At 26.6% G+C, this 13,861-nt stretch overlaps 1 protein-coding gene across 3 annotated transcripts in view; it reads right to left on the bottom strand.

Moving 5' to 3' along the window:
• LOC129968723 (max-binding protein MNT-like) overlaps positions 1–13,861 on the bottom strand; it is a 34,338-nt gene that overhangs the window by 16,556 nt on the left and 3,921 nt on the right. For all 3 annotated transcript variants that reach the window (XM_056082901.1, XM_056082903.1, XM_056082904.1), the window contains 3 exons: positions 2,749–2,962; positions 1,130–1,171; positions 53–164 (listed from right to left, as the gene is read on the bottom strand). In XM_056082901.1, the coding sequence (XP_055938876.1) occupies positions 53–164; positions 1,130–1,171; positions 2,749–2,962 (368 nt within the window). The remainder of the gene's footprint in view (positions 1–52; positions 165–1,129; positions 1,172–2,748; positions 2,963–13,861) is intronic.

Raw genomic sequence — 13,861 nt, 5'->3', positions numbered from 1 at the left:
AATGTATTTTAAATAGATTAAAATTTAATTTTTTAAAATTTAATACGCTTACTTGAATAAATCTGATTGCATTCCGCAAGATGCTCAAATTTGAAGTTTTGCGATCATCCATATTTGGCAACTGCTTCTTTAACATCTCAAAACATTCCTTTAAATGTGCTCTCCTGTTAAATATATATTATATATATATATATATTTGCTTTAATTAAAAGTAAATCCACATTATATAATTCTAAGGACTGCTACACAAACTCCAAAGGAGATAAGAGAAAAAGTTTTGATTTAAAATATACATATTTAGATTATGTTTGGTTTTTAAAAGTTAAAAAATCCTTTATTGCAAAAAAATGAATAAATAAATATTAATATAGCTGCCATAAAAGTGCTAATTAATGAAGAGTAATGTTTTACTCAATATCAAGTCTAAATCAATTATAACAAATTATTAAATACATCCATACTGAATAATTTGCACTTCCAAATACTTAATAAAATTTAAAAACAATTCAATAGTCAATACAGAAAGTCTTTCATTTTATTAAGAACTATTACCTTTAATATTCAAATAATATTTGCAATATGCATTTTTACTTACACTTACAAGATTTGTTTACAGTAAAGATAACTAGGAAAAAAAAAAAAAAAAAAACATAATTTCACATGCAAATAAAGTTATGCATGTGTTAATTAGAATTACAGAGCATTTTGAAATTGATCCTTATTTTACATGATAACACAGTTTTCCTTTTGTATTCTTTTTTAGAACCCAATTTTGAACTTACAATTCTTTGATACTGAATTCTAGATTCTACCATCAGATCAATGTAACCCACATGAACATACAATGTTCATTTGGTTGTTCAATGTTCATTGATATTAAAATTTATAATTTTAATCAGTTTAGAATTCTAAGAATTAATAGCATATAAAGCATTCCTTTTGTCTTTTTTCTAACAAAGGTAAATATGAAAGATTAGAGTAAGATATTAATTAAATTCTTTATTTAACACAATCTCTTGTTTTGCTAAATTACCTCTGAATCAATTCGTATAGATTTTATACACGTGCATAAAATTGATGATCTTAGCAAATGTATTTAAATTGAAGATAAAAGAAAAACTATACTGACCTGTTCTTTTCAAGTTTGTTATGTACTTCTCTAGTTCCAGTCCTAGAAAATAAATTTTAAAAAATCTTTAAAAGAGCAACGGAAAATTGGTTGATATTAATAAGCAAGTAATTTAGCACACAAAATCCTCACACATTTGTAACCGCCTTCATGTTAAAAAAATAATAAGTTCAGAATGTTTATATTATGAAATAAGGTAATGACACCATGCAATATCATAAATCATAGGAAATTCATAATTTCATTAATAACATATCTGAATTATTATTCAATAAAAATATTAATTTTGAAAATTTAAAGATTATGTTTTTAAAAGAATTTTTTATTTTACTTATAACAACAATAAATAAATACCACAATCAAGAAATCAAATACTAAAGGACTCTAATTAAAATCTTTAAAGTTTTCTAATGCAAACTAGAATGGCTATCAGATTTTATTGTAAATAAATTAGAAGTTTTCCCAAGTCTAATTTATGAATTAACCAATAAAGAACTGGATTATTGGAAAAATCTTATCATTAAACTCAAAAAATTACTAATAGTTAATAATACTGAGCATTGCCTGCGATAATTTAAACAGACTTCAGTGGCATGAAGTTCTCACTTAGAGGTCCTACCTGGCTGCTGCAAATTTTAAAATAGTATAACTATTTAAAATAATATCTTAATCAGCAAATTCCAGATTATAAGGAACATTTAAGATTGAATTTCAAAGTTTTATTCATCTCATCAATATTTAAGAATTCTTATAAGATTCTTAATAAGAATAAATATTTTTTTAATTCTCTATAAAGATGACAATTTCAATACATGCTAATCGAATTTATAAAATACAACATTGATGCACCAAATTCTCCCCCCCCCCAAATGCTCATAAAATTTCATAAAAAGATTAATATCCCATTTTAAAGCTGCATCAGGACTATTTTGAGGCAGATAATTTTGAAAAATGGTTGAAGGGGATAGCCTAAGTACCGAAAATAAGCAAAGGCTTCAAAATTCCATGCTACACACACACACACACACACACACAAAAAAAAAAAAAAAAAAAAAGACAGAGAGAGAGAGAGAGAATGTTATATGTTTACAGATTCTGAAAGAATACGACTTGTCAATAATAAATACATTTGTCAAATATATAAATGTTGGTGAAATGAGATCTGAAACTTGCATATATCAAAACTTTGCAACTAGATCATTGTCTATGACAGAATGGACAATTTATAAAGTCATTATAAAAATTAAATAACATTACATAATAATTGTTTCCTTTTAACTATCCAAACCTTGTTAACTATCCAAAAATTATATAATAATTGATAGTAATGAAATTTGTAGTGAAAAGTGCTGTAAATTTAAATGAAAAAGAAAAGGATAAAAACTAATGATTATTAACAGAATATATCATTTAAATTTGCCTCACTGTGGACAGCTGAATGAAATAAATTAAAGACAATTACAATCATCTGGGAAAAAAAACCATAGTAAAAATATAAAATGTCAAGATATTGAATTTTTTTTAATAATAAAGACAGCACAAAGACACAACAAAAACACTGATATAGTAGTTTAAAAATTAAATCCACAATATTATTAATGTAAATTAAAGTCACCTACCCAGAATGCTCATGCGATGAATCTTTAGATAGTGATGTAGTGCGTCTTTTTTCTTTAACTTCTTCCGATGATGAATGAGGCACATTAAGGGATGTTGGTCTTTTTGGTTGTGGAGGTGGTGATGGTTCAGGAGGTTCCTGGGGCCACGGATATTCTCCATCTGGAGTAGTTGCAACTACTTTGAAATAGGAATTATAATCTAATGGTTTTGTGCCTAAAATTGAAATATTTAATAATTAGGTTCAATTCATACATGTTTTATTCAACAATAATTTTACTGGACAGATAATCATATTAATTTTTTGTACTCAACTATAAATTATTCGAAAGTCATATTTAAGTAAGCAAAGTTTAAAGTTCCAATAAATTTTTTCAAGTATACTTACGGACTAAAAAATTCTGCTTCATTCATATGAATAATAATGCAAGTTACCATTATCTTTAAAGCAAATTCTATATTTGGAAATTACAATTTTTCAACATAAATAGGTGACTGACGAATGAATTAAACTATAAAATGCAGAAAAATTGTTTAAATCAGGGACTTGTAGATATCCGATCTAAAAGCTGTTGAAATGTGCAACGAAAGTTGCACACAGAAATAAAACCAATTATGAAAAAACAGAGGAATCAAAAATGATAATAGTTCTTCAATTTTTCAATGCATAGCTAAAATATTCCAATGGGGAAAAAAAAGTTTTCTAAGAATTTGTAACTTTAAAAAAATTACATGATTAATGATACACCATTAGTCGCCCCCCAAATTAATATTATATACAATTAACAGAATTATACAAAAGAGTATAGTACTTTGATCAGTCATAGTCTATAAGAAAAAAAATGATTTCCCAGAAGTCTTATTTATACATTTTCTATTATTAGGGTTATTTAAGAATATCAGTTTATATTTTATTTCAGTTTTACATTTTTCAAATTTATAATATATGAAGCAATTCACAGGAAAAAAAAAAGGGGGGGGGGTAATTAAGATATTAAGCAACTATTAGTTTGAAAGCTGCTAAATGATATGTATTTTTCCGTTTAGATATAAATAAATGACTTACACGGACGTGCACACACACAGACAGACACACACACACACACAAAATGCTTCTTAATCCTGAACATACTTAGGATTTTATCTATTTAAAATTAATTTGCCTTGATTAGCCCATCATGATTATAAATTTTATTAAAATTAATAGCCAATTCAGAATAAATATTTGTTTTGACTTTCAAGTAACTAAATAGGATTGATAATCAAGTAATGAAAAAGCATTTTACAAATCTCTTATTTTAATTAGTCTCCAAAAATAGTCATTGCTGACCATCCTTTTTAACGCTGTAGAATAGCACAAGACTAAACACAAGATTAAACAAGCCTCATTTTATACAATATTGTTACAAAAAAACTATTAGAAAGGTACTTGTATAATGATATGTTTTCTTGACGCCACTTTCCCTGCTATTACTACTTGTCTCAAAAGAAATTTTACTGGCATTAAATTTTTTCCTCTTTACAACCAACACAAGATGAGTGTTAGTGATCATGTATAACAAATATCACTTTTTCTAATACAATATTGCTCATCCTAATAAGTTCTACATTAGAAAGTATGTTAAATCTTTCATCAGTAGCAATTCTTCAAGATCGAATTTTCTTTTGAATGTGTTAACTTTGTCACTTATTTTTTATACTGATATATATATTTTTTATTTTTCAATTTAATTAAATGCACATTTTGGCATATACATTATGAAGGTAACAAAATCTTGTAAGCTCACTTAATTCAAAAAAAAAAAAAAAAAAAAAATTCTTTGTGATTAACATTTATTTTTCTTCATAATTGAATGTTTTTTAAAAACTGGTATATTTCTTTCTTTCTCTTTTAACAAAGGTTAAGGTTTAAAAACTAACACAGATATTGTACCTCATAATAGCAGATAAATCCTGTATAGCTGTTATGTATCAAGGATATTATAACAGAATATTACTTCAAAACAGAGACATAGTAAATCTGAAGGTCTTGTACAGTTTATCAATCTTCCTTCAAAGAAATTCTAATGCCTTCCCCCCATACACTTTCGCCTTCTATGAAATACTTTTAGAATCATTTTTTCTGCATACAATTCTTTTAGTAATCCTCACAGTAATGCAATAATGTTTTATTTCCCATGTAATAAAAATACTACTTATTATTATGACAGCAAGATTTGCAGAAATGCATAGGTACAAATCAAAAATACCTTGAGTAAATACTGTAACTTAAATTCTAATATTTCTTTTTAAATGTTGAATCTTTGTTCAAACATGAGGAAATAGAATTAAATTTTATTGTGTACCGAAATTAAACTCATCATAAACAGCAGAAATTGCTTCTAAATAAAATCATGATATCTAACTAAGAAAATTTGATCTGATAAATATCAGGCTAAATTTCTTTTATTGTTCTGCAATAATTCTTTGTGAAAAAGATGCCTTCAAACTTCAAGAATGCACAATTTCTGCAGCATTAATTAGATCTAACTAAATGATGTTGGGTTTTAAGTATTTCCAAAAAAATTAAAAATATAACTTTTATGGACCAATAGTTGCAATAATTCAATAATTATGACAAGTTTTCCATTTTAAAGAAGAAAGGAACTACAGGAATTTCCAAAAGCAATTTTTTTTAAATTCAAAAACCATAAAAAGTGTATATTTAAAATATAAAAATGAAAATGATAAATTTAAAAATTCTTTAAATTTTCATATTAAAGTTCAAATGCATCTTTATTTTCTTGCTATTTCTGCATGCTGAAGTTAAGGACAGTACTATGTATATCTTTTATGCTCATTTTGCATTTAATAAGTCAATATTTCAAAGTGAATCACAATGCAAGCATCCTTACTTCAATAGTATACTCATTCTCTCAAGGCAAAACAAAATCAAAAATTAACCCCCCCCCCTCTTTTCTAAAAAATAATTGATGCATATTTCACCTATTTTTCAGGAGCTTTAAAAGACCTAGAGAAAAACAAAGTATCTTTTTCTTTGAGGCCCTGAGTACAGCAAAGTATAATTCAACGAGTTTTCAAAGGATCATAGGAGTCTGGAGTCGATTTTTCAGTTCAAATTTAAGCTTTTTATATACTTCTCCTTCTAAGATATTTCTATTTACTCAGCTCATTATACATAATTTTTGCAATAGTGCAGTAAATTAAGGATTTTTTTTTTTTTTTTTTTTTTTTACATATTGCTTTGCCCTTTACTTTTAATTCCTTTATTCATCAAAAATGTATAATTTTATTGCCACTCTATTTCAAAATGATATAATAAATATAAAGATTTTTTTTTCAAATCAAGCAACAGGAAAGTTCAGAAAGAAGTGCTTCATAATTATAACTGCAGGCCATAATTATTTTACGAACAGGAGAACAATATTATTACCTACATTGATTATTTTTGTTAGAAAACCCTCAATATGATTAAATATTTGACTTAGTTCTTATGTAAATAAATTGTATAAAAATGTCACATTTGCTTAAAAGGAAGTGATCTGATATTTGGTATTATGAATGCAATATTCAACTATTAATCATTATTAACTCCTCTATTATAAAAATCGGATATTTTTATTTCATTAAAATCTCTGAAAGATGACAAAAACCAGACCAGTTATGATGAATTATGCATACAATGCATTTTGTAACCCAATTTTATCCCTGAAGCTTGTGAACATTCCCCCATCAAATGATGTGGTGATTATATATCATTACTAGAAACTTAAAATTGAAACTTCGGTCATAGTAATTGGTCTATAAAATTACTGTTAACCGAGTTCGATATGCTTTACATAAGATATCAAAGAAAATGCTTCAATCAAAAACTCTTCAATTGAAAATGCTTCAAAATTAAAGAAAAAATTCAAGTAAAATTCATTTATAAAACAAAGAAAATCTTATTTTCATTTAATTGAACAAATGAAATACAGAACTAATTCATATATTATATATATTCTCTGCTGAATAATATTTTATCATCCAATAAATGCCTCAAAATTAAACAAAATGTTCCAATTAATGTCTTTAGATTAGTAATGTTTGTAAAATGTACATGAAAATTCATTGTTAATCGGACTTTCTTCAATTAAATGCACTTGAAAATCCATTAAAAATATTCTAACAAACTTTGAAAAATATATTACAATAAATGAAGGATTCAACAGCTATGCCAGCTAATAAAAAATTAAGTTTCTTCCTATTAAAACTAATAAAAATTACAGTGATCTCATTTCTCTCTGTAATAAAAAGGAATAAAGATCCTACAAATTAGTATTCTTCTTTTAAAACCAATAAATTTTCTATTGTAAAACCAGAGAAAATATTTCAAGAACTTTAATGTTATCTGAAATTATTTTTAATTTTGTTAATTTTACATAATTATTGAAAATGCTTTTCTACTTCATAACCTTAAAAATAGACAAAAATGTATTATAATTGTAACTTTTTTTTGTTTACTTGAATGTCATTTTTGAAGGGTGGTTATTTAATGGATAAAATATTCATAGAGTGAAAATTTAAAACAAGTAGACTCATTAATTTTTTTCAGATCGCCGATTTTAATTTTATTCGAAATAAAAGTTAATATACAGAGAATTTGTTAATATATATAAAGAACTGTAACACTTCGTTGAGTTTTACAATAATTTACTCAAGTTTGCGTAAATCCACCAAGCATAATATCCTTATTCTAAGGAAGCACGTTCCTCTACGGAAGGTTGCTATACTCAGCGCAATCTCAACGCGAAAGTGGCACAGTTGGCGCCTATTTCGTCTGACGTCAGATTAAATCTCCTTTAAGGAGCGTTCACATTGCGTATCGTCACACCAGTAAGAGCACGTGCGCGAGTTGCGCATTCTGCGCATGCGTACTTTTACTGGCTTTAAAATATTAGCTTAGGGAACGTTTATATTAAGTCAGGATTGTCACAGCAGTAAGATAATGCACGCGTGTAAAAAAGGCAGGACAAAAGGCAAGGCAGTTGTCACTTGCCATTGTCCGGGTAGCCTTTTCTTTCTGCGCAGGCGTGGCCAAACTGCCATGATATTAGTAGTGGCGATGTAACTACTTATTGTAAGCACTTTAAAAGGTAAATTCAGAGCGATTAAAATTTTAAAATATAGTGAAGGCTAAATGTCTTTAGTTAATCATTGATAAAATAGCATTTTATGTATTTTTAAAATAAAACACCCATATTTAAACATAATATAAAGTATAGAATAAAATGTAATAAATTTTGTAATGTGAAAAATAGTCTTAATCATAAATATATTCTGAGTAGAAGTATAAATGAAATTGAAAATTTTAAATATTTTTTTCTTTGCAGTGAAACATTGTAAATGTTACAATTTTATTTTGTCTATACTCATCATTAATTCAATTGAAAGTTAAGATTTGCAGGACCAATCTGTAGCTCAATAAATTCAATCTAATGAAACAGAAATGAAGGGAAGATAAGAAACAGACATTTGAAGTTCAGTTTTTTAAATTCTAAAATACTGATCAAAAACTATACTAAATTTGTTTCTACAAGAATTAAAAGGCACATGTTGGAATGGCAGAAAGATACTTAATTTTGAAAAAATTTCTGAAGTTCCACACAAAGCAAATTTTAAGACTTAAAATTAAAAATGAGATTTGAATACCAAACGAAGAATATTTGTTATTCATTATCTATTAAAAAGTCATACAATTTCCAATCTGTAAACCACTTTAAGTTAAAAGTGAAACGCAAACTAAAGCTTGGTTTCAGAAAAACATGCAAGATATGGCCCCAAAATAAGTTGGATACAAAGCAAATGGAGTTGAGAAAACTTTCAGATCACTTTATTTTTCACATTCATAAATATTTGCATGCAAAAATAATTCAGCAGTGGTTTTATTTCAAAACTTAGAATACCACTGAATAGCTATTATAAAATTTAAAAATTCAGAAAAACAAATTATTACTGAATTTTCAAGTTCTTGCAAGTCCTCTCTTCCCAGAAGAAAAAGAAATATTTCATTCTGGTTTATACAATAGATCATGGGGCAAAAAAAATTTAGACAGATCTACATTAGCATATTCAAAGCAAATCAGAGCAGTAATTTCTTTTTACATGTTTCTATATTTTTAAATGAGTGAAACTGTTATCGGATTCTAAACTATATATTTCTGACCATCCGTTACGCATCACTTCAGATACAACTTTTCAGCAATCTCAATGAATGCAAATTTCGTCAATAAATAACATTAAGACGAAACATTAACAGTTTTTATTTCACAATATCCCAATGAAAAACTTCAAAATAAACATTGTGTTCTGTTACTATATAGGGAAACTAGCCTTAACCAATTTAATATATTGGTAAAAAGTTGAGTTTAGTTTGCATGTTCACTTAACAATTACATTAATGAATCTCAATTTTGAATTATTACATCCTGAATATTATAGTAATAATTATTCCAAGATAAAAATCATCAGTAAATCTGGCAAATAATGAAGATACAGTCTGATCATGATACTTTATTAGATCTACAAGTAACAAATCAAGCTAAAAAGTCTGTTTGGCACAATTTTACTTAATGAAAAAACTTAAACATAAAATAATTTAAGTGCATAGAAAAAAACTACATATAAAATAATCTACAGGCAACTAAAATCTATTTTGAAATTGTAAACTTTCTTTATTTAAATTTCAACGCAAGGAATTTGCCAATAATAAGAGGAAATGCTTGCCTGTGCAATTAACAATCTACAGAGCAGAAAATTTGTTTAAATGTTTGGCACATAAATACCATGGAAGTTAAAAATTGAGTTTATTTCTCCAAAAATTCTACATAATCAAAATGGGACAAAATTTTGATTTTTGACAATTTTTGAAAATATCAGAATTTATTTGAAAATATTATTGCACCTTAAAATTTCAAAAATTTAATTTCATAGATACCAACTTATTTATCATGCAAACTTTTTCCTCTAATTATATCAAATAACTTTTATGCATTAATTGCAACAACAATTTGGCACTAGTGCAATGAAATTCAAACCTTTTCCCCCATTGTTTATGGTGCAGTATCGCCAAATTTGGCTCTTGCGCCATTAAACCCAAATATCCTATCCAATCGAATCCCCAGTGTTTATACAAATATTTAATTTTGTGTTTCTTACTCTTTAGAAAGCTAAGAAATAATCATTTCTCTTGTCCTCCCCACCCCTCTAAATTCTTAGATAATATAAAGAATTTTATTTTTTCTTATTTTACCATTATTTTAATAGTATCTATAAACAAAGCTCTAAAGATAATAAAGGAATTAATCATAATTATTCCTATAACATATAAATTATCATATTTATAATATGCAATTAATTACATGTTATGAATGTGGATAGTTATATAATACAGCTGTACATCATTAGGCACATTCATGTTTAGAAAATGTGCAAAGCAACTAAAGTAACATGTTGAGTAGATCATAATCCAATATTTAAAAATACTTTGTTAACCAAATTCAATTTTATTATTCAATTTTGAACATGTGATTCAACTCAAATTAACAAATTTGCTGTCATGATTCATACCTGTGACTCAGATCACTCGTACAGTTAGATTAACCTCTTTGCTATCTCTCAATAGTTGTAAAGGAAGGGATATCCAGCTAGAAAGTGAGTGTAAATGACAGGCAATTTATGTGGCAATCAGTTTGTTAAACAGGTAAATAAACTGATCACAAAGGCTACCAGTATTGAAATATGATTTCTGGACAGAAAAATATATGATGAATGCAGAAGGGCAAAACATTTAATACAAAATAATACAGCAAAAACTAGAAAAAAAAAATAAAACAGAGGTCAGAAGAAAAATAACACTGGCTTTCAATGTATTTTAGCTATCCAACAAATAAAGAAGACAATCATTTATAGGACTTCGTAAAAATAAAAAAAATCAACACCATAATTTTTTTTCCAATTATTTATTAAAAACACATAAAATCTAAAGCCAGTAAGAATGAAAATTAAAATGCATTTTTGGATCCCTGCATATAGAAATTTCTAGAGTATTTCATTAAAATTCTTTTTTTAATTTGATAAAAATTTCTTTAGAAAAACTTGTACTTCAAAAAAAATCTAATGTTTCATAAAAACTTATGAAAATTTTCAGGCAATATCTATTTTTATATACATTTTTAAGAATATGCATATTTTTTTCTTTTGAACTTCTTTAAAAATAAAAATTCCAATATGCAAAGAAAGTTAAGTTAATTCAAATTTCATACAAAATGAAGTTAAGAAAATTCAAGAAAAAAATCTTTTAATGGCAAAATTTTAAGGAATTAAGTAACCAATATATGGGGAGAGGGTTGTTAAGGAGAAAGGAGAGACTCGTAAGAAAATACAATTAACCTTATTTTGTATAAAAGTTGAACAGTCAAAATTTGAATACAATAAGCATTTAATAATTTTAAAAAATTAGGATAACATCCTTGATACATTTAGTAAAAATAAAAATCCATGGATTTGGGACTACTTCAAACATTAAAAAATCTTCAAGATTAAATTCCTTTACTTATAACATGTTGCCCAAAACAATTAAAGTACACATATATGCAAATGCTCAGAGAACTTTGTTATAAAATGTCCAATTAAGGGGAGAAGATAAAATTTGAAAAAGAGATTACTTCCCAATCCTGAGATTTTATGCAGGCTATTAACATTCCAAACTTTAATCAGTTCAAAAGAAAGTTGACTAAAGGAATATTATCATCATTTGAAAACTCCAGATAGTCTATTGTCCCTTGTAAGTGCATATAAATCATTATTTAAGAGACAGAAATTTTACAGTAAGGAGCAGAAACACAAATTAACACAAAACTAAATCCTGAAGTACAACCAGAAGGCTTTCAACTCTAATAACTTTTCTTCTATTCATGAGTGATGTACTCAGTAACACTAATTAGACAAAAAAAAAAAAATCAATTCAATACAGCTGTAGGTAAAGGCTACAGTTTTTACAGTTTTTAGAATCAAATTAAATTTTGGCTAGGAAATAATCCTAGAAAGTTAATTTAAATTTTATAAAATCAAGAAATGCAAGCCTATATATACAGCTGCAACCAAATGTAAAATGGCAAGAAAAGTCAGCTGATGATCCACACGATTGCAAATACATCCTTTTCAAAACAGAAATAGAATATTGTAAACTACTCTAAAATTAACAAATATTTTTTTTAAAAAATTGTTAGTATTTGTAATTTTTTTTAATTAAATTTCATTTAATTTAAACATAGTACTCTAAATGCTGAAAGAAATTAAATTAAATACAAGACATATTTTGAATTATTACATTATTAATTAATGTCAAAAAATAATTTATTAAAGCTTTTGGATCTCAACTTCACGAATACGTTGCTTATCCATTTATTCCACTTGTACATCATTAGGGTATTTTTCAAATCTTGTATAGGCTTGCACGGCTATATCTGATCTATTGGAAACAAATCAATTAGATAAGATTGGTTGGTATGAAAGAAATACTAGCTTAGAAATACTTCAAAAATCCCCTCCCTCAAAATATTTAATGGAAATCTCTAAAATCTTCTTAGCATTATTAATAGAATCTTGTATTATGACAAGTCATAAAATTAAATGCCATTAAAGAAAAGTTAGAATAATCCTAATTAGATTTTTTTTTCTTATCCATATGCACAGTTTACTTTCATGTTAATCTCCAATTTTAGTAACTTTACATCCTATGCCCATCTCATCCAATATGCATAGGCCTCCCAACTCCTGAAATCTGTTGATAGCACCCACATACACAGTGGAAAAGAGGGCAAAATTGCTTAAAATCATAACAAATAGGTCAATGGGCATGAAATTAGATTTACTTTCTGCAACTTGTCATAGTGAGGTTAAAATTTTTCTTATGCTCTCGAATAATAACTACCTTTAAGATATAAAAAGAAACTAGGCGAGAATAGTTAGAATAATTTAGTAATAAGAAACATACATGCTAAAATAAAATTTAAAAAATATTGCAACAATATATATTAACCAAACTCTTTATAATAAATAGAAGCATCCAATGAATCAATTAACATGACATTTGATATAATTTCTAAATGAACTACTTTCGATGTCAGCGACATCTAAGACACTAATAAAGGCATGAAAATGACTACAATAATTGTAAGAACCTGCAACATGTTTCTCAATGATAGATTTAAAATGTATTGAGATTAAATCAATCCCAATTCATATTCTTCCAAATAAGATGGGATTTGATGTTGAAATTCATTTAATAATTATGCTGTATGCATTGAAATTTGGTGAGCTTTCATCAACATTTGATATTTGATGAAAATAATATTCAAATATTTAATCATCCTTCTCAAGAAGAGAGTTTAGAATAAATAGCAATTTTTTATTCTAGGTCCCGATAGTAACTTTTAGAATGTTTTGGAAACTTATCCAAGCTTGTTGAATGAGCAAAACCTGAATTATTAGAGATGCATGGGATTTTGAAAAATAAAGAGACTGGGTTCTGATTCTAAACAAGGAAGGGGGGAATTCAAGGACTTCTCAAGGACTGTTTTTAAGAAAAATCAAAGACCACAAAATTACAGATTTTAGGAACAAAAATAATAAATTATTAATAATGATTTTTACATTAACATTTAAATACACCATTGCTTTCTTGATTACTAATCCCCAGCGAAGAACATTCAGGACACTTGTTATGCTCTTCTTGTAGTTAATAAAATAATACTTAAAATCTAAATAGAGTTCCAAGATCAAGATGCAAATGACTTTATTATTGGCCACTATTACTAGATGCTAATTTCACATAAACAGCACCTAAATGGTCACTTCACAAACACATTCATGCTCTTACGACAAAGCAAAGTCATGAATTGGATTTTCCCTTCTGTTTAAAAAAAAAAAAAAAGAAAGAAAGGGGGGAAAAATGTACATTTCACCTATTTTTTAATAACCCAATAAGAAAAAGTATTTTTCAGTGTCCTGGATACATCAAAGTAAAATTCAAGGATTTCCAAGTGCCATAAGAAGCTTGCAAAAGCATTCTCT

The sequence above is a fragment of the Argiope bruennichi genome, chromosome 5 (assembly GCF_947563725.1).
Source record: "Argiope bruennichi chromosome 5, qqArgBrue1.1, whole genome shotgun sequence".
Taxonomy (NCBI): domain Eukaryota; kingdom Metazoa; phylum Arthropoda; class Arachnida; order Araneae; family Araneidae; genus Argiope; species Argiope bruennichi.
Note: the sequence above shows the minus strand (reverse complement) of the source record. Positions and strands in the feature narration are given on the sequence as shown.